Consider the following 27,976-nt stretch of genomic DNA (forward strand, 5'->3'; position numbering starts at 1 on the left):
GCGTAGCCGAGTGGTGAGAAAGTCTGCATAACGTTCGAAAAGACGTGGGTTCGACACCGCTCCAGAGCACGCGGCTGTATTTCGGCAAAGACACTTAAAAGGCAAACCAAAACGGGGAGCAGCTGACTCGAAGACTATATTATGTCCCTTCGCTGCTTCCTGTTGTCTGTTGTATTGCATCTGTGATCGCAGTGTAGCCTACTGTATGTTATCGCAATGGGCGCAAATAAAAGCATGATTATTATTATTATTATAAAAATCTGGATTGTAGTTTATGTTTTCTATTTGGAGTTGAAATGGAGTTTGGAGTCAAACTTCTCAAAATACATATTTGGAGCAGAAGTGGATTTGGAGTCGGAATGGAGCAAGAGTCCAGAAAACCCCTCTCCGTACACGTCTGCCGGTAGTGTATCAGAGAAAGGGGCCTATACAACAAAATAAACGTCACGGAAAATAGTGCCATTGAAAGAGCATTAATTTTTCATTGTGTTTCAGCGAATAAGAAAAAATCCACTATGTCTAAATTTTTGTTTTTCACGTTTTGTCTTCTGGCACCGAGTTGTCTTTTGATCGAAGCGGACTTCTTAAATCCACACTTTGTGTTGACAAAGTTGGATAGCCAGGTTAGTTTGTTTGTTTAAGCAACATAAACATTGAACATATTGTAGCCTATTGTCTAAATAGGAATAGTCATGACCACCTAAAGATACGGCCTGATTTGTCACATTTTGCAAAAATTTCCAGGTTTTTCTAACTTTGGGCGAACGTTTAAATAAATTTTTCTAAAAATTAGATTTTTACGCTTTCCTTATTCTTTTCCCCAGATGACACAATAGGTTTTAACATCCTCACATGTTGAAAACCAAAGAAAATTTGATTTCAAAGATTTTAGTCAGACTGTTAATTTTCAATAACAGTCTGATTTTGCGTTTTTCAACTTACTTTTTCTCATTTGCTAACTGCTTCCCCAAGGCAACAAAAAAGTTTTATGTCATTAGGAAACCGCAAAAAGTAAAAACATCTCAAAAAATGTCAGTCAAGCACTGGCAGTAGCTGTAATCAAAATCTGCAAAATGTGACAAATCAGGCCGCATCTCCAGGTGGCCATGGAATAGTCTACTCGTGGCAGAGTCTACTTGAACCCATAAACTCATCTCGGATCCATTATTTGAAAAAGTTGAGAATTGCAATCGGCAGACAGGTTTTACCAATAAAAGTTTAAAGCCATTGGACAGAAATACAGATATCAATATTTAGAGACCTTTGAGAGAAATTTGAGTTTATAGGCCAAGATACGCCGAGGTTTTCAGAGTACAGTCTCTGCTTATTAAGCTTACCTTGGAACGGGTCTAGTTTGGACGTAACAAGCGTAGGCTTATTAAGCGGGAGACGAATTTTTGTAGCTCCAATACGCATAATTGACTATGGCGGCAAAACTATGGCTAAAAGTTGCTAAGTCGGTAAATAAATGTACACAACGTCCTGTGCTTCTTGAAAATTGCGTTTTTTGCAAATTGAGTCAGCAACAAGTCGTGTTTTGTGCAACCCAGTAATTGAGATCCAGGTTAAACTCCAGGTTAATTTTAAAGCCAAATTACAACACAATATTCCGTAAACATTGTTTTGTAGGAAAAAAAATGTTAAACCTTTTTTAAACTAAATGTATGAGGTGACGTACAATTGGTGGCACTGCAATCGCACTGTAATCATGGAATTGTCATCGGTAGGTTAAACTTGGTTGGTTGCTTGGTTTTGAATCTTTATCCTCGGACTGACAAAGTCTTGATTGGATATTCCTGGTAGTTCCGCATACTTGTAGAGGCTTTTGAGGGCCAGTTACCGAGATTTGAAGAGTGACGTTTCCGATTGTTGCAGTGTTATTGCCGGGGAATTATTCCATCCATTAGGTACCGCTGAATGGAGAGCAGTCCTTAGAATGCGTTGTTCAAGCGCACACCCCGAGAGTCGAACCAGCGCCGCTTGATCTTGAAGCTTCTTCATTCACGAAGTCACGCGCTAACCAACTGAGCTATCGGGGAGGACTTAAAGGCTCTTGAAAGCAATATTATTTTTAATGAAAATGATAAGAAAAATGAGTGTATGGAAGACGGTTTGAATTAAATGAAATCCTTCAAAAATAAAACAATCAAACATTAAACGACATAAAAAGCAATGTTTTGTCGAAGCGATGTTTATCTAAAATATTTTTGTGTTTCAACATCCTTAGATAGTGGCGTAGCCTACACAAGGGCAAGCATTGGGAAATGTCTCCCTGGATCTTTTTCTTAAATTATTTATTTAGATTTCTTCCATCAAATAAGGTTTATAATATGTTATAACAAAAATTGCTATTTGTGCCAAAGTTTACTTTATTGCTTTTCGTTTCTTACACATAGCCCAAAATGGCGTGCTCACTGTCAATAGTTTGTAGCACTGGTAGAGCAAGCATAGCTTAAATGAGACAGATATTGTTCTTGCAATGTAATCTGGACAAAATATCATCAACAATGAAAGAGTGGCGAGCTAAAAGTAATAGAGGGACGCATTTTTCTATTGCAAGCCTAGCTAGACCTATACATTAAATCAAAGTCATTTCAGCTATTTTTGTTTATCTAAACTAATGACAATTGGTAAAAAAAACAAACAAAAAAAACCCAGCTTGAAACAGATGCAATAGTGCATCACAAATTGATGGAACATAGAATATGTACAAAATATTATATGCTAAATTTTCCAAACCGTTGAATTTATTCGCAGTGTTACGCCAGTAGCCTATATTCACTATGTTAAATGACTCTACAAGTATGCGAAACTATCAGAAATAACCTATCAAAAGCTTTGTCAGTCCGAGGGTAAAGATTCAAAACTAAACCAACCAAACACTCACATAACGAAGAACGCATGACTTTTTCTTTGGTGCAACCACAACGACAAAAAAAGATTGTTTATGGACTTTTATTGATCGGTTTAAGTGGAATTAATTTAAATGCATGAAATTCGGCTACAATATCTGTGGCTTTGACGATTCAAACGATCCGGACGCTTTAGGCCTACAACGACAAATAGGCTGATTTTTTCATAAATTTCATCAAACATGTGTTTTAGGGTTTCTATTTAGTGATAAAATTATGGTAACCTTACAAATGTACCATAACGTGTCTTTGGCATGGTCTGGCACCTAAATAAATCTTTCATGCTTTGAATATACACAGTAACAAGTCTGCCAGTGCTTTGTGGTCACAACACATACCTATATTCAAGTAAAGGACGGAGAAAGTGTAAATTTGAAGGCTCGTCTGAAAACGTTCTATTTTACACATCACTAAGAATAATAATTTGTGTTTGTCTGCTATTGTCGTGTACAGTGAGCGCCTTACGAGCTAGTATCCAGCATGTTTTCTTCCTAAACATGTGATGCTATAACAAACGCTAGCATTATATTATTAACATTATTAGGTATTATTAAGTTGTCGTTCGTAAAGCTATCGTTTCGATGTACTATCGTTGCATGAACTGTTTGGTCACAGCAGAGGAGGATAGTCTACCAAAACGGTATAATTTTTGCGCCCGTGTATCATTTTGACTAGAGCCCATGACTTCCAAGGGGCCCTGTTTAATCCTACTGGCAGCTGAGCAACTGAGTTTATGGTAGTTTTTCTTTGTTTTGAGGATGCGGATGTCCCTCATTATCGAGCTCCGCGAAGTATTCGCAAACAAAGAAAAGAAGCCACCATTGAAAAGTTCCATGTTTATTCACAAGTTACGTCACGTTATAGCAAAGTCACTGTAACGAGTGACGTTCGCAATGACGGAGAAACAGCTCGAGAAGTTGGAGTGACACTTCGATTGCCAAAAAAAGCTTTCATTTCTAATTTTTCAATGTGAGTTTGATAATTAATTATTATGATAGTCTATAGCCTAATCTATATCATTTGAGCTGGCCAAATTTTTACGACTAGTTCGAGGGTTGTAATGGTAAACACCTATATTTTTAGTATTATTTTATTTTTAGTTTTATGGTAATCTTTGATTTCAATAAATGTAAAGTAGGTCATTGAAAAGTAGTAGCCAACCAGTATCCCCCGAGAAGCATCGTCAACCAAGGGTGATAAAAGGATTTGCTCCAATAAAGAAGAAAAACAAATGGTTTAAGGAAGATAAAAGTATTTCTTTCAAGATTATTAGTTTTAAAATTTTGAATTTGTTCCGCTTTGTTTGTTCTTCTTATTTGGTGTTTTTGATTAGACTGTGAATTAGTCACATTTTTTCTTTCAATCGTAATTCTTTTCCTGCTGCACTTCAGCTTGTTGTCAAGCAATGTTTGTTATCACACAAAATTGGAGCACGTCTTTTAGGTGCAGCCAGTTAGGTGTCTGCAAAATAGGTGTGCACACTGTAGCGTCAGGATATTTAGGTGTGGCGCTAGGGTGTGTCATATTTTTTGATTTTTAGAATCTGTATAAATATTCTCTCGGCTACCCCAACAAATGGTGCAAATATATGCCTAGTACTGGGGAAAAAAGTTTTAGCAATATTGAAGTTTGTTTACCTACATCATTTTGCATCTGAAATTTCGAGAAAATTTGAAGTTTTTTCAATTTTTTTAAAAATTAAAAAAAATTGAAAAAACATTTAAAACACAGCAACACATCGTAAAACACGTAGATAATTGTTGCACAACTACAGAAACACAACAAGAGTTGGCAAAATGGATATTTAAATTGTTCCGAAACTGCCAAACTGGATCAACTTTGCTATGTCTTGTTTGGAATGATTTCTGGACATCAGCATACGGCTAACCTGCTGGGATTTGATGTACCCTTCCCTTCGTTCTTGTGTAAAAACAGTTGCTGCTGCTTCAGACACCATCTTTACAGACCTCTCAACACTTTGTGTGTGGCTAGACCACATGGGCAGTTGGGCACGTCCATAGGAATAGCATAAAACTTTCTCAGTTCACTGCTTGTAAGAGAACATGTAAGAGGTGGCTCATAAGCCGATGCTTCCCACTTTATCATGTCTGAAATCTTAGTTGCATCGATATTAATCTCTTCCACCCGTCTCACTCGCACTGCTTCATTTCCGACTTTGCTTTCTCCTTCTCCTCTCAGTTCAATGATCTTGTTAACAGCCCAAACCCTTTCACTTTCATCCTGGGAACAAAGCATTGCCTGCAAAATTGTCTCGCTGAAGGCGTTCCAAGCTGATCTTTGCACTGCAGGAATGACCAGCTGCTGCACTTCGGTCTTTTGCTTTCTTATCTGTTCTAGCATGAACAACAAATTGGCGGGACCTTCTGTCCATTTATGTTTCACTTTAATATTAAACCAGTTAGGAAGATAGACCCCCATGATAAATTGAACAATGCTTTGAAGATTTTGTAGCTTTTTTCCCTTTAAATTATGCTTGGAAATCCAAATTCGGCAGAATCGAAGAGCGGTAGTGAGCCAGCGAGCATGATTTACAGGGCCAATTTCCATGCGAGCGAGAGATGGTGAGAGGTTACCAGTTTTTATAGCTTCATGGATTTTGTATGGATAGCACTGATCTGTAGACAGATCTTTTATAATTTCTGGTTGAAGATTAAGAAGTGCTGGACCACCACTAATCGTGGGAAAACTTGGATTTATCTCCATCTCCGTCGCATCGTCTAACATCTTGCCTAGGGGTCCAGACCACTTACTATCAGATACGGTCTTTCCATCAAGAGCAATTATAAGATGCCTCAAAGGCAGCTCTCCAGTGTGCAAGTCGCAAACTATCCAAACCAGTTTTCTGTTCAATTTAGTTTCCAAACAGTGCATTGCTCCTCCTTTCCAACCTGTGTTTACGTTAGTTGAGTCACCGCCGACCGCCAGGATAGTTTTGTCCAATCCTCTTTCGACCAACCACTCGAATATCTTCTCAGCAATGATTTCAGCATGTTTCTTTTCTTTAGTTGCAGTATCTGGTGTAAAACGAAATAAAAATTTTCCTCCTGGCTCACTACACACCGAGTAATGTTCCTCCTTTACCATTCCTGGGTACTTTTGGCTAGATCCTTCAACATAGAAATAAGAATTAGTATTGTCTATCCTTCCATCAAAAAACACACAGGAAATTCCTTCCGTTTTGATCTGCTCTTCAAGCTTGGATTCGATGCTTTTCATCACTTCTGTTTGTGCTCTTCTGAGCTTGTTATGGTCAATCACCTTAGATAGGTCATCCTTTGATATAATCCCAGCATCCATCCAAGCTGCACTGGCTATTTCAGCTGCCTCTCGTAAGCCTGTGTTGTGTCGTAAACTAGCTAATGCAATGTTTGGTATTTTTTCTGTGTTACGCTTACGTCGCTTTATAGTAGAAGGCCCAGCAGAAGCTTCTGCAACAAATTCATTATCTTGTGGACTTTCGTTTGCTTGATAGTCATCTTGTTCTTCTTCTTGAGGTTCGAACATTTCATCCTTCTCTTCTAGTCTAAATTTTCTTTTCTCGCTGGCTTCCATCTTTCTTTTTTGATTTAAAGCACTTGCAATTTGTTTTCTTGTTTCAGGAACATCCTTATGAGACATTTGATGGGGCCCCTTGCAGCTATTTTTTTCCCTTTGTCCCTTGATGTACTCTAAATCCATAACTGGAATCTTGTGTTCACGGGTGCAGGTACAGAAAATATGAACCACTTTTTCAGAACCCGAACCACATTGGCATTCATCACATTTTTTTATAACACAGTTGCAATGAAGGATGTCAAACAATGAGTCTATGCTTCCTAGAAACTTTTGGCGTGCTTCGGTTTTTCCCTTACCACTTCCAATCTCATTTGCTCTTTTCCACAGTTTTTGTTAACCGGTTCATAATGCTTTTTTCTGCAATAATGACAGGGAATTTGAATAGGGCATTAGCTTTTTGCCACTGAGCATACACCTGGTTGTAGATATCTGTAATGAGCTCATTCTGTGCATAATTTCTGCGATTAGTCTCACTTGTTTCTCGCAAAAAGAGACCCAGCTTCAGCACATCTCTGACAGTTGGAAGTTCTGATGGCAGCATCTTGCTGCCACATCCTATCATATTACTTAAATGACAGCTGGAAGCACTTCTTGTGTTAGTAGCCATAATGACTGTTTCATTAAAACTGCAGTCAAATTTTACTAACAGTAAAAATGATCTAGAAACAACAAAAACAAAACAATGACTAAACTTTTTGCAGTAGCCTACCTGTAATTGCTTGTGCTTAGTATGTTACTTTGCATGGTAAACCTTAGCTGAATGCTTAGCTTAAGTTATAACTTATATTGTACGAGCACTGGATATCTGGTTAAAACAATGCCTGATGAATCTAATCAAAAAGCGATCTGGATAAGCTTTGAATGACATTGCAGACATAGGCTACTGCAAAATTTAACAATCTTAGGCTACTAACTGACCACTGAACCCAGTGAACACTGAACAGGTTAAACCAATCTGAACTAAAGCTGGCTTTTGTTAAATCAGCAATCTTCACATTGATTCTATACATTGGTGTTGGATATTGCTAAATTATCTTTGAAAGCCTACTATTTCCTTGGTTTTTCATTCCCAAACAAACTGGAAAACCAGCAACCTTCAAGCTACCATTATCAAGCAACCAGAGTTCATTATTGCATCACAAATGATTTGATACACTTGGAGAAGGTGTTTTAATCACTTTATCACATATTTATCTTGTAAACTTTTGTTTATCACTTTATTGTTAATGTTGTTTTAGAATGTAATCATATCCTTTGATATTCTGCAAAACCCAAGCATGTCAGGATCCTCATTGCCCTCAAATCAGAAAGTCAATAATGGAGACTATTCTTGGCTTTTTTTTTCAAAATTCACTGGTTTTTTGACATTATTTACAAGAATGTTTTTGGAGGGTAGAGCCATTTAACCACATTTAGGAGGGAGAGTGTAACTATTTTGAGCCATACTGGAGTCAAAAAAGCTGAAAAAAATAGTTGGGTATCAAATTATAAAATCAAGAAAATTTTTAAAAAATGCAAATTTTGGCCAAAAATGAAGATTTTCAAGTGAAAATCGATGTAGGTAGACCTTCTTCAAATTCTTTCAAATTATCAGGACTTGCTATTGTCATTAAAATATCACCTTTTTTAGCATAGCCGATAAAAAATAAATTTTTGCAAAAGTATGACACACCCTAGTGTGGCGCATTGTGGCGCCCGGTCATTTAGGTGCTATGCCCAGTAAAGTTTATTTCATTAAGTGCTTGATGGTAATACTGCAGACAGTGGCGTATGCAGGGTTTTCTCAAGGGGGCGGGGGGCAATCGAAATGCTTTTTGAATTGAGAGAATACAAATTTAAAAAACGCCCATTTGCTAGTTATAACCAGCAAGTTGTGTTGTATAAGATTAGCCTACCATACTCAGCTTGCATAGACGATATTTTGTTAGTTTGTGTCAGCTAGGTTACTCATTTGGATAGATTTTGTAGGCTACCGGGTATACAAAACAAACAATATGATACAACACTCTTGAGATCTTGCACATAATGTTTTACGTAGACGACACAATTAGCTTACTCAACTCAGTAAACCACGCGTACTGAGGGTATGTTCAGTGGCGTATGCAGTATTTTGTTACTGGGGGAGGAGGTATTCGATATAATTTGACATTTTTGATCAAGAATAGCAGAATGCTACTTTATAGTCTGACCAAGGTTTAAGGTAGCCTAGGCAAGGACTACTCAACTAGCGGACTGCGGTCCGAATCCGGACCGACAATTCTGTACTACATGCAAACTCAACATTTGCCAAGAACATTTGCAAATCATTCACAATCAATGTGATAACAAATAAACTCACAATATTTCTTGTGAACTATCACGTATCATGCGTTTGGATACTTTTTTAGCTAAAGTTCTCAATAGTTTGACCATTAGGGGAAGGTGGGGCAAGATGGGACGTGGGGCAGGACGGGACACCGTGGATATTTTTAAAAGTATTAGCTTTAGCGTCCTCTACCCATTTAAATGTTAAAGGACACCATGATTCTCGATGACTTGCAAAAAAAGAGATGTTCAGAGAAAAAACGTGGTCGTGGCAACAAGATAACTGATTAGAGGCTAGTTGCTATAAGAAATCTTATCAAAATTTTTCACATTTTAGCATGATTTCAGAAAAATTTGGAAGATGATACGTGGTCTGGAGATACAGTAATAAAAGTGCTTTTTGGGGTATCTGACTTTTTAGATGTGAGTTGCATATATAATAAACAAACAGAAAATTTCAAAATGTCAGTCATTGGGGCAAAACGGGACAGAGCTGCTTGGGGCAGGATGGGACATCTGTTCTGCTTATAATGGGCGTGGCAATTTTGTATGTGATTTTTATGGAAAAAAGTAGTCTGTCATTTTGCCCTGATGTAATTACGTGTGCTGTAAATGCAAGTCATTTTTGAAATTACAAGATATTACCAGTAGATTTGTGGTTTTACAGGTGATTCCTCATATGAACAATACGCGTCCCGTCCTGCCCCAGGTGTGGGGCAAGATGGGACAAATTATTTATTTTTGTTTTTGTTAATTATAAGGTCATGCGATACTAACTGAGTCCTTGTATCTTGCTGGTTGGTAGTGGTGTGCAATAGAAATAACATGATACCAAAGTTACCGATATTGATAGAAAGGAATTCTGCAAAACATCGATTAAAGTTAAGTGTCCCGTCCTGCCCCACCTTCCCTAGCCTACTCAACAATAGATCAATTCCGTATCAGCTTATAGTTTGTGCTTGGGCTACTATATGACGTGTTTGTTACATTTCGTGTATTTCTGTTTTTTCTACAGTATTTAATATGCGTTATGGTTTTTGTAATCTATTATGACTTTTCCGATTGAACTTTAAATTCAATATCGGAGCTGATTTTTTGTCCAAAACAAGTACTTAAAAGTTTGGGGTCCAATGGGACTAATGGTTCAATGGTAAAGCTTGCATTTTTTTCGGTAGGGAAGGTTGGGTATGTGAATACGACAAGCATGATAGGGCAATGTCATTAGCTTAATTAAAGCATAAATTGAATTTCTCTGCGAAAGTTTAAATATCTGTGAAACTTAAAGTATTTTGTATGTCTGTGCAATAATTTGACACACCGAATAGCACCTAAATGACCGGGCGCCACAGTGCGCCGCACCTAAATAATCTGATGCCACAGTGTGCACAACTATGCCCAAATGTCTGCACCTACTGTAAAAGACGTGGACCCCAGAAAATGACAAATTTTCTCTGAAAGTACCAATTGATAATAACATTCAGTTTAAAAAATTATTTTTAGGGTAATTGATTCAGTAACTTACGTGGGAATAGTGAAGGAAAAGAAAGCAGCGAAAGCTCAATACGAAGAAGCGGTGTCACGGGTACGTTATAAACATTGGACTAGATCAAGAGTTCTCAACCACGGTAAACTTACTCCTGTGATTACTTTTTGCATTTGTGGAGGTTAAATTTATAAAAAAAAGAAAATACAGACTACATAAAGATTAAAGTAAATGCCCGACATCATATTTGTAACAAGCTGGTGGAGGGTCAGTTTAGAGATAAACGAGGGCAAAAAGATCGAAAATATATGAACTTGTATAACAGCCTACAAATATTTTTATACTGATGTGATATTATTGTTAGATGTTTGTATACTTTGAACGCACAACATATAGGCTACATCAGTGACTTTTTATAACTTATTTTTGCTAAAAATGCTTTATGAGATAGAAATTAGCTCATTTACGTAGCGTTATGCTCCATTGGCTATCCAGGCCTACCTATTTGCATTGACTGCGTAGCTTCCAACAAATTACGACTTTTGCAACCGCAACAAACTGACAAAACAAAGAATTAGATTTTAGATATTGGATTTATACTTTTTCTTACGTACGGTATGTTACTGGAGGCCGGAGGGTTTTAGCCTACCTCGAAATCGGGCGTGTGGTTTTCACTGACACGTCCGATTTTGTGTTGACTGCTAATTCTTGTACTTTTACAAAATTTTTGCAAAGGTTTTAATTTCGTAAAATTCACAAGTATCAAAATGTAATATATCTATCTACTGTGGCTAATTGGGTGAACCGACATAAAGGTACAGACATTTTGAACAGTTTACTGCAGTTGATCACCGGCATCAATCAGCGCTTCATAGAGTTACGCCTTACATGCAACACATTTGTGTCGATGTTACCGTTTTATTGGTTTGTGTGTTAAAAGTTTGCTTTAAATAAAAATTTTCAAATAACTAGAAATTTTTTCCGAAATGATTTTTCCGAACAACTACATTAGTATAGGATAATAAGAAAAAAACAAAAAAATCTCATAAAGTTACCAGTAGGCTACCTAGCAGACTTTTAAATCTTATCTGTGAAGAAATGCAGCCTACACGTCAGTGCATGTTATTGAATATCAGTAATAAGCTTACCTCTGTTCGCCAACTGTTCTCTTTTTCACTGTCTTTTTGCAGTTGCGGAATCGAAACTTATCATTCTGCCCAGATTGCAATATTACATGCAATAGTTTCCAAAATAATAATACATTTTACATTTATTGGAAAATATTGATGTATCTCAGAAATTTTACCAATTATACAAAGTTTCCAAAATAGTGAGACGTCAAAACATCATGGTAAGATTGATTTGCTCAAATAACAAGAATAGTTTTGCCAAATTAGCGACGTTTTTTTTTTAGCGAGGGAGCGACCCCCCTGCCTCCTCATATCCCACGGCTTTATGAACTTGTGTAAAGAAGTCAAACTTGAACTTAGTCAAAAATGTTTAATTGTGCAAGATAACTTATATTTTTTATGTCTTACAACAAACACAAGCATTTACAGTAATAATTTTTTTATATATAAAAGGGTGAAAGTGCAGGCTTAGTGTCTTCAAAGTCACATGAAGTACAAAGCTTTGCAGTGTCCGTCAACGTTGCTGCTGGTGATACAGTTACATTTGAACTCAATTATGATGAGCTTCTTATGAGAAAGCTTGGCACCTACAATCATGTTATTTACGTCGATCCTGGTCAGGTATGTGAAAGCAGCTGCGTTCGATTATGCGCCACTTGAGAGTTTGAAACCATCGGTTTGAAAGTAAGATTTGTTGTGTCACGTGGTGTCATTTTAATAAGATTTTCTGACGTTAGCTCCTTGCCAAGACCAAGGTGTACCGCTTGATGGGACATCGAAAATAAGGTCGGTTATCATCTGCAACATTTCTGTTTGTTCAGCTTGTGATCACCGAAAGAACACAAGAAATTTTATAATCTGTTTCTATCGCCTTTTCTGCTTCACCAGTAAACACAAAAAATGTGTGACAAATATATAGATGTTTTTCCAGGTTAGTCTATCTAAATAGGCTACGTGAAGCCTGGACTCATGCTAGACTACTTAAAAGCAGTTTGTATTATCTTTGCAGCTTGTCAGTGATATGAAGATTGAAGTGGAAATTAGTGAGCCGATTGGTATTGAAACAATTACAGCTGCTGCCCCAACTCCAATAAAACGAAAAAGAAGAAAAAGACAAGAAGTCAATCTTTTTGATACTCAAGAAAATGTGATAATACGAAGGAGTTTTACCCAGGCTTATATTTTGTGAGAATTTTCATCACATCAGTACAAAAAGTGTGAAAATAGGCTTAAAAAATCATAGTCCTGTTTTAGCCTTTTACGTATGAGAATAAGTAAACGATAGCTCCATTTCCAACAAGCTTGTTTATATTTTAACAAACAGTAACAACTTAATTTATAAGGGAGGGAGTTTATAAAGGTAGAAGTTTGTAAGGGAGGTCACAGTTGATCAACCTGTTGAAAAAAGAGCTTGGTTACCTGCTCAATGTGAGTTGGCTACCTGCTAGGTTATCTCGGTGATCTGCTCAATGCGTTAAAAAATTCTCTGTTTCAAGCAACGACTTAAAATCACGTTTGCTTTCAGGTACACCCCATCGTTGTCTCAGCAACAGCGTCTTGTCAGCGACGACTTGTCGTTTGTGGTAAAATATGATGTTAAAAGAGAAACCTTGGGTGGGGAGATTCTTATAAAAGATGGCTATTTTGTGCATTTCTTTGCACCTCAGAATCTGCCAGTGATTCCAAAGAACATCGTCTTTGTCATAGACCGGAGTGGTTCGATGTACGGTTCAAAAATATCGCAAACAAAAAAAGCTCTTAGAACTATACTGGATGACTTGCACAGCCAAGACAAGTCAGTGGCAGTAGCACCTTTGATGCTAAGTAATAGTTTTTGCGTTTTATGCTTGGTAATAAAATAAATGTAAGCATAAACAGTTTTTATTTTTTACTTATTTTTTCTTTCAGTCTCACAAAATGTTGATTAACAGCAATGACTATTTGGCCCATGCGCAGTGGTTGAAGATTTACATTACGTGAAAAGAAAGCTCATGGTTGTATTCATCACCAAGCACGTTATTAAGTTTCTTACCAAAGACATGGTCTCGTGCTCTCGATAAGTGCCTAACATATGTCCTTTTGGGTGTCGCCCTAAAGCTCTGGCCACTCGGCGAGCAACTTACTGAAGCATAAAACTAGTTGTTTTATTTTAAACTGGTGAATAGTAGCAGTGAGAAAATATCGTAGCACCTACCATCCAGATGGAGCTTGTTGAATTTGATAGCCACGGTCTTATATATTTTGTGATTAATGGGAAAGCATTTGCGAGGATTTAGTGTATGTATTCACTTTTCTGTGTTTCAAACTTACATGTTTTTTCTTCCAATATTAGGATTATTCCTGTTAGTGTTTGTAATGTTGCATATGTATCTACGGAGAGATCTAACAAGTGGCCTTAAGGAAAGCGATTTGAACAAAACATAACGATGTGTAGGCTACATTAATCCGACTTTTCAAAATATTCAGCCTGAATAAAACTATTTTTCTGTGTTTTATGGGGGCGGTTGCCCAATCGCCTCCTTTTAGATCTGCCACTGTGCGATAACTCAAAGCGATGTTTTAATTGTTGTTCTACTAATTGTTGTTGTTCTTAGAGTTGTTATACTTAGAGTTCTACTTAGAACATCCGAGTTTGATTTTGATAGTAACCTGCCTCAGCACTTTAGCTGACTCACGTTTTTTCTCTCCTCTGCAGATTCAATATCATCACTTTTTCGTCGGATTCGAGAGTGTGGCAACGTAATGAGATGATGGAAGCTTCACGACACAATATACGTCGAGCTAAGAAATTTGTACGAGGCATCGCCGCAAACGGAGGTAGGATATGATTATGATATGCCATAATAAGCTTGGATCTGTAAATTGATAGGGAATTATTCATGATTGAAAGATTATCGGATTTGATGTATTATCAGCCAATTGCAAACACACGAGTTTTTTCCCGAAGCTAAATCCGATTGCCGTACAGGATTCAAGTTCGCTCTGAAATGTTGAAGGAATTTGACCTATGCTGTCAGACCCTACACGACAAAAACTCAGCCCGAATCTTTATTGCAAACTAAAAGCACCTTCAACGTTTTTCTAGTGGACTAGTTTTCAAAAACAAAACGAGCATTGTGAGATCTACTGTAACTCTGTGTAAGTTCAACATTATGGTTGACGGAATAGTTTACCGACTGCAGACTACATTATTTTTCATAATTTGTGTTTGCTTATTTACGTATTAATTAAGGTACCAACTTCTATGGTGCCACTACGGATGCCATCTCTCTTCTGGATACAATCAGTGGAAGGACGGGTAGTTCTTTGGAACAAGCCTATATGATGATATTGCTTACCGATGGACAACCTACTGTGGGTATGTCAAACAAGAATTTATTTGGTTAGGATTTAGCGTCATTTAAACGTTATGCTGTTTTAAAACTATGAACAACTTTTTTTGCATTGACCACCGTACATATTTTTTTGCATCCTCCCAGTCGAATGCCTTATTTTTGGGCCAAAATGTTGCTCATACAAAGTGAAACGAAATGTATCAATAACTTCATGCATTTTCTATAAAAAAAATTATGCTCTGCAAAATACAGAAGCAGATCAATTTGTAGGCCACTGTATTGACAACGCAGGCAAACTTTTTATGTTGGGTTAACAGTGGCGTAGCGTGACTCATTTGATTGGGGGGTGGGGGACTCTGGGAGCACTATAGAATTTATTTTACATGAAAGTTTAACCTTTGTGGGCAATTTTAAGTCTATAAATTGTGAAATTTTACCTATCATTTAAAAAACGCATTTGTAATAAAACCCCGGCTATAATCACTTTTCTAAATTAACTTGTTTGTAAACTCATTCGATAAGCACAACACGAAAAAGACTCATAGCATACAAAAGTTAATATCTATACGCAATTCGGCCAAAGATTCTTGATTCCCCTAAATTCGAAAACAGTTTCTGCTGCATAGTCACGAAGATGAAGCACTGAACAATCAACTCGCTGGTCGGAGTATGTACGCCATAAACCATATTTTTTTCCATCAGTGACGCATACAGAAAGTTTTTATGGGGTGGTTGAAAACGATTGTATGAAGTTACGCTAACTCTTTTAGCCTGCTTCAAACCAGAAACATACTGGGCTTATCAAAAGTCACAAAATGTAGGTTTGTAATTATGTTCACGATCAGAGGGACAAGATTGTTCAGTAAATCTAATTGACGTCACGGTTTTGATTGAAAAATTCATTTTTTTGATTTAGCGAGGGATGTAGGCTATATTGTAATGTGCGCTATAAATGCATTTCATTATCCACAAATAATCTAGCTTATCTAACGCGGTGTTTGGTCACTCTTTTCTAAGGGAGAAACAAAAATATTTTTCCTGAAAGTTACGCTAAGATTGCGTCATAATAGACCTACTTGTTGTAGTGATTTACTTTTATTCTAAGCCAAAAAAAGTAAGTCAATGATGATATAAGCTAACAACTTCCATAGATTTGTCAATTTCTTACACTCTTGTTGATACAGCACTTCGACAATTATGTCGTATTAAACAACATTATAAAATGATATATTAAAAAAGTTATGGTTTTAACATCAGTAATTTGAGCCAGCATCGTTATTGGCTCGTATTATGTTGAAGACAAAGTGTGATCACTTTTGCTGAAACGTCATCAAATCGTAATGAACGGAAATTATAGCTTGCAACTGCACTTCAGGTGTTACTGACACTCAAAGAATACGATCCAGCGTGAATGAGCGTGTGAATGGAAAATATTCTGTTTTCTGTCTTGAGTTTGGAGAAGATGTTGATCACGCATTTCTGAAAAACTTAGCAAACGAAAACAAGGGGTTGTCACGGCAAGTATTTTAGTAGTTTTAGTAGTAGTAGTAGTCCAATTTTAATCCGGTGATGTCCCCGTTACCGAGGGTGGCCTGATTCACCTCAAAGTGCCGCAATCACCTTCACACCCTGCCTCCACATCGATCTGTCTAACGCGTCCTCTCTTGTCAAGCCCACCTTGCTGCTTTCTTCCTCAACTTGCCTTTTCCACGTTGCCTTTTTCAGTTGTTCTTGTCTTTTCCACAGTTTTAGATGTTTATAACACCTTAACTTGTTTGTGTGGTGCTCGTAACTGAGGTTTCCTTAAAAAGAGCGTAAGGATTTTAAACGATGTTATAGTCTACGTCATCGTTTGGTGGATACGAAAGTAGGTTAGCCTACATTTCAAGGTTTTTGATAGGTCTACTGTAATGAATGGTGATGCCAAAGGCGCATTATACCTAATAATTGACAGAGAGTTAACATCGATTAGATTTGTTCGATGATAAAAAAAAAAAAATTTGCAGAAACTTATCACTGGCATAATAATAATTTGCTATCTCCGCTTGCAGCAGATTGCGCATCAACATGAGATACTTGACAGGGTTCCATGTGATTTTATGAGCCGTACTGCTTCCATGCTGGCTCAAGGCAGATTGGAAGAGGGGGATACATCACCAGATTATTACCCGATCACTGGCATAGTTCCTCGCAAAAGCAAAACTATCAAATTGCCCCCAACTAGCCTACTTGATTGTTTTGTTTTTTTATTTGTGCAAAATGATAAAAGTGCTTTGTTCAATTGATGTGATAGACAGGTTGATGATGAGGCTGAGAAGTGTAATTGAAATGCAAAAAATTCTGACTTTATGACAACTTCTCTTTATACTAGACAAATATACACTGATTCTGATGCCGTTTTACAACTAAAAGGATTTTACGATGAAGTTGCTTCGCCTCTCTTAGCTCATGTGATCTTGAAATACAATGGACTACCCGTTGTTGAGACAACAAAATTGACGTAAGTTGATCACCTTATTTGCTGAAAGTCCTTGCCAAATTTTATCAAATTTTCCAAAATTTTTGACTAGTTGAAAAGTTTGAGGATACGGCTGCACTCCCTGCACTCCTGGCTGCAACGCTATTGACTTGTACCCTTTTCTTTTGTCTGCAAAATATGGAAAGTTATAGCCAATGGCGTGACCAGAAGTTTGCCTTAGAGCAAGAAAATGCAGCTAAAAATAAAATAGTTCCAATGACAACTTTATTTCATACAATTGCTTTATTTTCAACTTAAAAAGCAGTCTTGGAGCTGAGTTGTTTAACTTAGGCCACTAAGTTAAATAACTCAAGCTCTAAGTTATTTAACTTAAGCTCTCTCGTTGCTTTCCTATCACAATTTCGTTCCAATATGTAGCCGACTATTTTTTCAATGCAATGTCATTAGACCAGCAGTGGCCGAGTGGTTAGCGCGTTGGGCTCGCAGTCGAGAGCCTGTATGTTCGACTCCAGCCATCCGCACTTGCTGTTGTTTCTCTGGGCAAGAAGCTTTACGATAATTGCCTCTACCCAGTGATCGATTTCGAGTAATGGGTAGTACCAAATTTCAGTCATAAGTAGAGTAGACAACCGGAAACAGACATTGCAGTCGGCTGCAGCGTGGGTCAGGTGTACGTCGGAAGGCGTACACCGATGCATAGCGCTCAAGTCCGCTTTCCGCAATGCAGGATAAAGATAAACAAACAAACAAACAAACCGTAACATGTGGCGTTTCTTAATAAATTTCATTTTAGGCTACTTAAATTATACTGGAGACCATTTCACATTGTTGCAGTTTTTTTTAAATACTCTGCGGTTGGTAGGCTAGGCTATAATAGCGATGTCCACGGGCTAGGCAACAGCGGAGAAAGTAGGCCACTTGCAATTGCAATTTAGGTAAAAATTGTTATTTTACAGATTTGACAACTACTTTGATGGATCAGAAATTGTCGTCACAGGCAGAATAGAGGGAGAACCACGTGAATCTGAACTTCTTGGTAATAGGACTAGTGACAAAAGTTGTTTTATTCTTTGATTATGTCCACTTTCTGTGTAAATTTTTATGCTGTTTGCTCTGCTGACTGCTCACTATTTTCTTTTGTAGAATTACAAGGTTTGATTGAGGCCCGCTCATCTAATGGTGACACAATGATTGTCGCAAAAGGAGAAGAAATGGAAGATACGTTTTCTGAAGGCTTTGATATGGAAAAGCTTTGGGCTTATCTAACTATTAAAGAACTTATTAAAAACAAAACCCTGCTTTTTGAGAATCAAGTAGGTTGAAAGTATAAATTGAAGTATTGTATACTTAACCCTGCATAAACTGGCCTCTGTTGACACAAATAACGACAAAAAACTTCAAGCCATACTCCCAGAAGTCTTGTCGATGACGAAATACGGCAATGTAGGCACAAAGTTAGATACTGAAATTGACAGTCGCAGCTTCAGCTCGGAGCTGTCGTGTCGTTTTTAATTAGTCTATCGGCATTGTTTCAGAAAGAACTCTCTTTAATGTGCCAATACCAATCTCAATGCACGATGGGATACGAACCGTGCACATTGAGTTCATATATCTTACTCTACGTCGTGTTGTCCTCATATTCCACATTCAACATTGTCGTATCCAGGCTTAGACCTGGTGGTTGAAGATTTAGATTAAGTAGACGGGAAGGCAAGGAAGCCAATCTTCGTTTCTACCTTCAATCATGCCTTAAAGTGTCCTGCCAAAGACACAGTCGCATGCTCTTAAACGGTATCGAACCGGCGCCCTTTCGAGTGCCGTTCCAGGGCTCTTTCTACTCGGCTATGCAGCCGGCACTCAACATTTTAAATACCCACAATACTTGAAAAAATTGATGGTGCAAACAGTTCAAACAAAAAATATTGTTTGGCGACTTAGAAACCAATCCATTCCAACGAAATACTTTGACTTTGTTGTTAACTTAAAATTTATCAGACTGCAGTAAACAGCATCGATCAAGAAATTCTCCGACTTTCGCTAAAGTTCAATTTTGTGACTCCGCTAACATCTATGGTGGTGACGAAACCAGGCAAAGATACAATAGCCAGAGACAAAGACTCTTCAACTCCTTTTCTTCGACCCAATGCCCCATTGTATGACTCACAGCAACCAAGTATGTTACATTTTAGGCCTACGTGTAGGCTATCAAATTGTTTCATCGTTGTCAAATACCTGTAAACATTATGCCCACTAAAAGCTTGTCTCTACTTATGAAATCACACAAATGCTATTCACTGTCAAAAAAAGGAAGTCTCCATTTTTTCTGGTTTTGATTTGAAATAGTTATAGAATTGGTGTTTCCCAATCAATTTTTTTTACAATTTACAGGGGACTTAATAATCCGATGCTTTATTGGTCCCACTGTATCCATAGGTCCCACATCTCTCCTACATAGTACGCCATGTTCGTCAAGAACCTACTTAGCTTTTAGATGCAGACAGTGGCATATTTAGAAAGTTTGTTAGGGGGAGGCCAAGACATAGTGTCAGTCAGCCGCTACGCGGCTGGAGGCCAGTGGGGGTCTGGGGGTAGTACACACGGGGTAGTCTCAACGGTAGCACACAGAAAGCTCAAACTTGGTGAAAATGTTAAAATTAGACTTGTTTGACCCTTTAAATAAGGGGGTGGGAAGGTATACCAAAATGTCATATGACGCGTCAGAACGGGGGGAGGGGACTAGCTTAATCCGTCAGAATACCGCCAGATAGGGAGGAAGAGGTCCAGAATCAAGAGCGAATCCGCAGAAGTAAGTTACTGTTCCAATCAATGAACCAACAAAAGATATCAAACACTTCATAACATAAACAATAAGTTAGTCCTTCCGACCTCGAATACCTTTTGAACATTCTCGGCGATTCGCAATGACAATTTACAGTTTAATGCGATGGCTGCGCCTGGCAAATATATCAATGACTGCATCATACTCAAGTACAATATCCTTGTTTAAATACATCTGAACTAGACCATCCAAACGTGGCTCAGTTGTGGTCGTGCGGTAATAATTTTTCAGATACTTTAGTGAACTGAAAACTTGCTCATTGGAGGCAGTTCTAACTGGAAGCGTAGCAAAGATTCGAAGTAAGTTATGGATAATCGGATAAGTGCCGAGCAGCTTGACACGCATCCACAAGAGTCGCAGGTCGTTTATCCACAGAAATTGCAAGCCAATTCGCTCTCCATCTTTGCAATTCAATAGTAGCTGCAAAGCAATTGCTTGGCTCAACATCCAGCATTTCATGGTAGAAGTCGAAAATCTCGTCGATCGGGCAGTCCTCATCTTCATGAATCAATGAAGGCAGAAATGTGCTGACTTTAAAACCTAGCGAGCAGTGCTCATTGAATCTCTCGTGAATTTGTGCCATGCAATTATCAAGAGAAGGAAGAAAAAGTGTTCGTTTGAAATAGATCTCCGCAGTTTCAGCTGGAATGTTAGGTCGATGTTGTTGTCTAGGTGGAAACTCAGAATATTATTGACAAATTACATTGCAAAAAGTATACCTCCCCCCTGCGCTAGGATGAATCATTCAAGCGATTATGTCTTGTGCTACAATTTTATTTTTTTTGCAAAATTTATATTTTTTTACCTGATCATTAAGGGGGGGGGGGCATCGCCCTTTATCCTCCCCCCTAAATACGCTACTGGATGCAGACTATTACTTTTGAAGTACTGGCCAGTGACTGATTCGTGTGAGGCTACTGTATACGCTTGCAGAAGTCGGACAATCGTCGAATCTAACCACCTTTTACAACCAAATTTAAAATCGATTCTTTTCACACAAATTACTTAGGATAATTTTCCGCAAACTTGAAGCTTGTTTGAGAACGGCTACAATCTTCTGTGACGATATGACTTCTTTTCACGTTCGTTGTAGCATTTTAAATGACGATAAAGGTTAATCAAATCGGACTAGGTGAATCAAAACTATTTTCAAATTCCTAAAAAATTATATTTAACTTCACTTAAATTTAATATCGAAACGTTTTTGTAGTTTGTAAACTCTCTATGCAAGAGATTGCGTGTACGCTTGTGGAAATAATAATTCAACTTTATTTTGACCAGGCCAAGCGGAGAGCTTGACTGCAAAACTTTTGATTTCTTAAGCGGAACTTTCTGCTTCCAATCATCTTGTTCCTACTTGATAGTTCTACAGTAGGCTACAATCGATTGCTCATTTTTGTTTCAAAATTAAAAGTAAACCGAAAGAATCTTTGGCACGTTTAAACCAATTACCAAAATTACTTTTTCAAATCAACTTCAGATTGTATGCTGTCCAGAGTTGGAAGGATCAATTACAATTGTAATTAAATGTAATTCATTTCATATTTTCATATAATTGTAATTCAGACTCTTTGTTGTTGTGTAAGCCTAATTGTAGTTTCAAAAAAAAAAAAACCTGGTCCAAATTACAATTACATTTGATAAGTTGCACCATGGCTACCCGGAAGTGCGGCCTGATTTGTTACTTTTTGCAAATTTTAACAACGACTATTGCTACTGTCTGACTGCAATTTAATAAGATATTTTTATAGTCTGACTGAAATTTTCTGAATCCAAATGTGTTTGTTTTTTAAAGCCAGGTGAAGTAAAAATCCAATTTGTCACTTGGGAAGACAGTCAAAAAGAGCTTAAAACATTATTTTTAGAAAGTTTCATTCAGACAGTTAATTAAATAGAGAATGGTTCAACAAAGCAAACTCTCTACCAAAGCTTTAACAGTTAATTAAGTTTGAAAAAATTGGAAAAGTCTGCAGAAGGCAACAAATCAGGCCGCATGGTTGCACACATGATATCACTACTTTTGTTGAGCGCTAGTTTGGGTTTAAAAGAGATTTCTACATTACAACCTAGTCTTTACCAAATGCAGTTCTACATGTCTTTGATAAAATCAAACTGTAAAAAATTATCGACGAACATAAATATTGAAGTATTATTTTTTGTAATTCAAACGTTTAATTAAGAACATTTAAAAGAAACTGTAGCCTAGTTTTAATTCGAACATTTCAGAACAATGCAATTGTAATGTACGGTAATTAAAAATTTTGGTGGTGAAAAATATTGTAATGTAGGCTAATTGAACCGAAAACTATGCAGTTTATCCAACTCTAGTAGGCCTACTGACTACTGTGAAATTTAAACGAAGCAAACCAGAAGATATTAACGCTATTTTAGGGTTTATTTTCAAACATTTCATAAGTCAGTGGTCCTCAAAAACTCTGTTAAGTCGGCTTTTGTATAGGCTCAATGATGATAGGCCTACCTGTACTTATAGCCGAGTGAACCTACAGCTCAAAACATATTTATAATATCGAAAATCGGTTAAATCATCATAATAAGCATGCCATCAATGGAAAAAGTTGCCATTTTTACGGCACATTAACATTGGTAAATATTAAACCGATATAAAAAAAAAGGCAGAATTTGTCAGCTGGGCTGCAAACTCCAATTATCCACAAGAAAGTTGGCGCATTTGGCTGCAGAGCAGATATAGCCTAGTTACTGTAGCCTATCTTATAGCTTGCGTTTGCTCAAGATAACTAAAGAGCTAATTTTAGTCGCTTAATCTCAAATGTTAGCTTAACTCTTCTTATTTAAGTTTATTAGCTCAATTAAAAATACTGTATCCCAGGAATCATGTCTTCTCGATTATTAGCCGGTCCAAAAGCTGGAATAGGTATGATGGGCACTTACGCAAACTTTCCAAGAACATCAGCGCACAGACAAAGAAGACCAAAAAAGACAAGGCGTCGAAAATTGTTTAAACAGCGTAAGTTTGTGGTTAAATAGACTACTGTGCTGAGTATTTACGTAATACGTAGTTATCACTTTTAGACATTTTAGTGCTTTCTCAGTAGGGTGGCATCTGGAAAACTCCAATCATTTTAAGAGTTAAGTTGTTTGCTGTGCTGCCTATCCCAAGATTATTTAGCGTCAAATCCAAGAGAACACATCATAAAAAAGAGCCCACAGAACATGGAATAATTTTATGAAAGTTTGAAAATTATTAAACCTACTGCAGCCTACATCCATATTCAATGAAAGCTGAGCGCATTTTCTAAGCCTTTGGATAGTTAGCCAATAAGATCGCCGCTTCTGTAGGCTGATTAATGACTTTTGTAGATCTCATAAGTTTTTAACGGAGAAGAAAGCATCAAGAGACCTCTTCAAAACCATTTTTTGGTGAATTAATGCAGCTAAATTTATTGCAACCTCAAATTCAATTCGACATGATGCAAAGTTTCCACTGGGAAGCTTAATTCAAAAAAAAAAATCAAGACAATCATGAATGTCGAAACAAAACGACATTTTTCGAAATAGTTTTTGTTGTATTTCCAGACGTTTAATATAAAATAAACAATAATAATAATTGTAGCGATAGCCAACCAAGTGAGAAAAACCATTTACCTCTTGTTACTTACTGATTCAGTGTATGAAATCAACGCAATATATAGTAAGAAAGAAACGCAAAGCAATCAACTGAGGAACGTGGTACAGAACGCTCAATTGATTACACGCGCAGTGCGGTGGTAATCAATTCCAACGTCTGTACCAGAAAACGCTGAACTGTGATTATGTAGTGACGCTGGTCACGAGTTACATATATTCAACGTAAATAAAATGACGACTATAACACCTCCCCCGATAATTTTTATACACAAAGAAAAATATGAACAAGACACCGAATTAAACAATAACTCTCAAAGTCCGAAACCGGCCGGAGGTCTGCGGCGACGGCTCGACCTTCGTGGGTTGTGGGGCCCGAATTCCGGTACAGTCGGTGTGTCGTCTGAATCCGTTCGAGCTGAGGTGGAGACAGCGGAGGAGTCGACTGTTGGTGCAGGAGTTTCTCCCGGCTCCTGGTCCTCCGATGATGCATAGCGAGGTTGCAATTGGTCCATATGGCGCCTCCACGTCGGACCATGTGGCAGCAGACGTACCAGGAAGATTCGGCTACCCTATCGCTTAATCACCTCGGCTGGAACCCAACGAGGATCCTGGCTCCGTCGTGGAGCGAATGATAGCGCGTAACAGGGATCTCCCGGTTTGAAATGTCGTTTTGTGCCTTCGGAGGCGTCCGCGTTGTGAGAGTTTTGTCGGGGTACCACTTGAGACGGTGTGGGGAGAAGCGTGTCGATCTTGGTTCGAATCTGACGATTGTTGAGTAATTGGCTGGGAGAGTAGCCACTCGGAGTGGGCGTGCGTCGATACTGCTGTAGGAATTCCAAGACTGCTTGTTTCGGGGGCAGGGAAGATTTGCGAAGTGCTTGCTTGAACGTACGTACGAGGCGCTCCGCCGCTCCATTGGTTTGCGGATGGTAAGGGGCACCCGTGATGTGTACCATACCCCTCTCCTTACAGAAAGTTTGGAATTCTGTGGATTTAAAAGTAGTAGCATTATCGGTAACTACAGTATGGGGATAGCCGAAATGAGCAAAATCTTCTTCTAGCAGGTTGATAGTAGCTGTTGACGATAAGGAAGTAGTAGCATGAATACATGGGTATTTAGAAAAAGCATCAATGCTGAGTAACCAATGGTAACCCATGAATTCTACCGCATGATCTATGTGTAAGCGACTCCACGGTGCTTCTGGAACCGTCCATGATTGGACCTTGGTTTTAGATTGCGGTTGATATTCGCCACAGGTACTGCACTTGTGACAAAGTTCCGCTATGTCTCGATCGATGTTTGGCCAGTAGACGGACGTTCTTGCCAACTGCTTCATTCTCTCAATGCCGAAATGTCCTTCATGAAGCAACTGAAGGACGGAAGGACGAAGTTTGGACGGGATGACCACTCTGGAACCGTAAAGTAGACATCCGTAACAAGTAGAAAGAGAGTCTGCGTACTTACGAAACGGTTCGACCGGGTCTTGTGGAGAAGACTTGGCCGGCCATCCTTCATGAATGAAACGCATTACCGTGGAAATGATAGGATCTTTAGAAGATTCTTTACGCAGTGAGGCGGCATTTGGGATCTGGACCTGCAAATCCAAAGCATCGATAGCACAGACGATATCAATGTCATCCGCACTTTCCTCTTCATCGAAGACTTTATCCCCTCCTGCTGGTAAGCGACTCAAAGCATCAGCGTTTTGATGATCCTTTGTCTTCCTGTACTCAATAGTGTATGTAAATTGCGACAAAAAGAGTGCCCAACGAGCCAAACGATTTGCTGCCAAAGAAGGTGTCGATTTGGTCGGGCCAAAAAGACTAAGCAATGGTTTATGATCTGTGACCAAAATGAATGATCTACCAAAGATATTGATAGAACTTCTTTAGCGCAAAAATTATCGACAAAGCCTCTTTCTGAATTTGACTATAGTTTCTCTGCGAAGCTGTTAATATCTTTGAAACGTTTGCTATAGGCCGTTCTGTGCCATCTGGGTAACGGTGAAACAAAGTAGCACCGATGCCCACACTAGAAGCATCACATGCGATACCTACCGGAAGGGACGCATTGAAATGTGTAAGAACCTCATCAGTAGAAAGATAATGCTTCAGCTGAACAAAAGAGTTTTCTTCTTGTTTTCCCCATCTCCAAGGAATGTTCTTTTTCGTGAGATGGTATAGTGGTTCTGCTACAGTGGAAGTGTTCAACGGTAGAAACTTCGAGTAAAATTGTAAGGAACCTAAAAATGAACGAAGAGAAGATACGGCAGTGGGGGCAGACATCTCCAGTATGGCGTTTACCTTAGGACCTTTGGAGATGCCCTGCCTGGACAAAATGTGTCCGAGATACTCTACCTGAGGTTGTGCAAACTTACACTTGTCCTTTCTACACCTCAGGCCTTTTGAGTGAAGTCGTTCGAGGAGCCGTCTAAGATTCTGGAGATGCTCCTCAGCAGTAGTGCCACTGACAAGAATGTCGTCTAGGTAGACTGCAACCCCTGGAAGGTCGGTTGTAAGGTCGTCCATGATCTTCTGAAAATAACCTGGAGCAGAAGATATGCCAAAAGGTAAAACATTTTGTAAAAGTACGCCACGGTGAGTGCTTAATGCAAGTCGTTTTCGACTGTCAGGACCAAGTCGAATCTGATTGTAGGCATCAGCCAAGTCTATCTTGCTGAAACCGTACCCACCACCCAACTTTTGCATTAAGTCTTCTGGTAAGGGTAACGGGTGACGATGGGTCTCCAGGGAAGGGTTCACCGTGACTGAATAATCGCCACAAATGCGTAACTTGGCCTTCGCTCCTGAAGAGTTTGAAGGCTTACGGACTGGAACAACCGGTGTGCCCCAATCGCAAAACTGAACTGGTGTCCATACACCACGTGCAATGCCCGAATCATAGGCTTGTGCTAAGTCCTCCTTTAGCGCGAAAGGTACAGGCCTAGATTTTAGAAAAACAGGTTTAGCATCAGACTTAAAATCTATGTCCAGTTCATAATCTCGTAAGCACCCGAGTTCAGGCTTAAAAACATCTTTGAACTCGTCACATAAGAGGGAGCATGCTTTCTCCAGACTCTTATCAGGCTTGTCGTATGACTGGATACTCTGTAAAGTAGAATAGTTAGACAGAAGGAATTTATCGATAGAAATTCCTAAAGACGAAATTGCATCACGACCTAGCAAGTTCAGTCCTTTGACTGTCGTGACTACAAAAGGAATATTATCTGACCTTCCCGTGGAAGGACAAGTTACCTGGGCCGTGAAAGAACCCGTGATTGGTACTAGATGCTTGGTAGCAGATTGGAACTGCGACACTGGTGCTTGCAATTGAGGTGCGCCTACCCGAGTCCAGACGTCGCTGGAAAGGAAATTTCCATTTGTAGCAGTGTCCAGTTCTAAGTGTGTGGTTACCGAATTAATGGAGATCGGTACTTCCAACTTTGAATTTCGAGGTTTTCTGCAAGAACTAGAAAGCATGTTAATTTCCTCGATACAATTTACCTTAGAAGGTTTAAACTGTCTAGCTTTCTTTCGACAAACACTCTGTAAGTGTCCCGTAATATTGCAGAAATGGCAAGTGGCTTTCTTAAACCTACAGTCATTGGCGTTGTGGTTGGAATTACCACAGCGATAGCATTCTTTATTTTTAGAAGAAAAAAGAAAGTACCTGTAAGTTGCCTAGTTTTTGGAGGTTTACTGATGGTCCTTACTTTCGCAACTGGTGCTGGTGGAGTGCCGTAAACAGTTTCTTTGGCCACCTTGGCTGCCTCTTCGGTTTCTGATGCAACCTCCACCGCACGTTTGAAAGTAAGTTCATCAGCTCTGATTTTGAATAACGCCTTAAGCACCGCCTCGTTACCTATTGAACAAATAAAACGAGTACGTAAAGCTTCGTCCAATGGATTTGAAATGGACGAGAAGTCACAGGTGGCAGCTGCCTGGCGTATGCGGATGGCTAGTTCTTGAGCTGTTTCACCGGGCTTGCGCTTCATTTCGCTCCAGAAACGGAATCGCTCCCTCACGATGAAGCGTTTAGGGTCGAATTGTTGAGCCATGTAATTTGTAATTTCCGTCATGGTGAGATCGTTGACTTCTTTTGCGTTTGTTTCCTGCGCAGCCAAATTTGTTAACATTTTGTAGATTGTAGGTGATTGATTGGTGAGAAAAACCTGCGGCATTTTGTCTTGTGCGACTGAATGTGCTGCTACAAAGGTGTTAAACCTCTTCCAATAGTCTGCCCACAGTTCAGTGGTGGCATCGAACGCTACGAACTTAGGTAAAGATACCTGTTGTTGTATTGTTGTTGGCT

The 27,976-nt window shown here is 38.6% G+C and overlaps 1 protein-coding gene across 1 annotated transcript in view; it reads left to right on the top strand.

Moving 5' to 3' along the window:
• Positions 1 to 499: 499 nt before the first annotated feature.
• Positions 500 to 27,976, top strand: part of LOC145776307 (inter alpha-trypsin inhibitor, heavy chain 4-like) — a 49,987-nt gene continuing 22,510 nt past the window's right edge. The window contains exons 1-14 of the mRNA XM_082587707.1: positions 500 to 623; positions 3,670 to 3,881; positions 10,293 to 10,374; positions 11,859 to 12,026; positions 12,415 to 12,590; positions 12,931 to 13,200; positions 14,101 to 14,222; positions 14,638 to 14,763; positions 16,116 to 16,257; positions 17,112 to 17,240; positions 18,176 to 18,255; positions 18,363 to 18,532; positions 19,215 to 19,392; positions 22,907 to 23,044. Coding sequence (XP_082443833.1) covers positions 516 to 623; positions 3,670 to 3,881; positions 10,293 to 10,374; positions 11,859 to 12,026; positions 12,415 to 12,590; positions 12,931 to 13,200; positions 14,101 to 14,222; positions 14,638 to 14,763; positions 16,116 to 16,257; positions 17,112 to 17,240; positions 18,176 to 18,255; positions 18,363 to 18,532; positions 19,215 to 19,392; positions 22,907 to 23,044 — 2,101 coding nt within the window. The 5' untranslated portion in view covers positions 500 to 515. The remainder of the gene's footprint in view (positions 624 to 3,669; positions 3,882 to 10,292; positions 10,375 to 11,858; positions 12,027 to 12,414; positions 12,591 to 12,930; positions 13,201 to 14,100; positions 14,223 to 14,637; positions 14,764 to 16,115; positions 16,258 to 17,111; positions 17,241 to 18,175; positions 18,256 to 18,362; positions 18,533 to 19,214; positions 19,393 to 22,906; positions 23,045 to 27,976) is intronic.

Source organism: Aplidium turbinatum, chromosome 8 (assembly GCF_918807975.1).
Source record: "Aplidium turbinatum chromosome 8, kaAplTurb1.1, whole genome shotgun sequence".
NCBI lineage: Eukaryota > Metazoa > Chordata > Ascidiacea > Aplousobranchia > Polyclinidae > Aplidium > Aplidium turbinatum.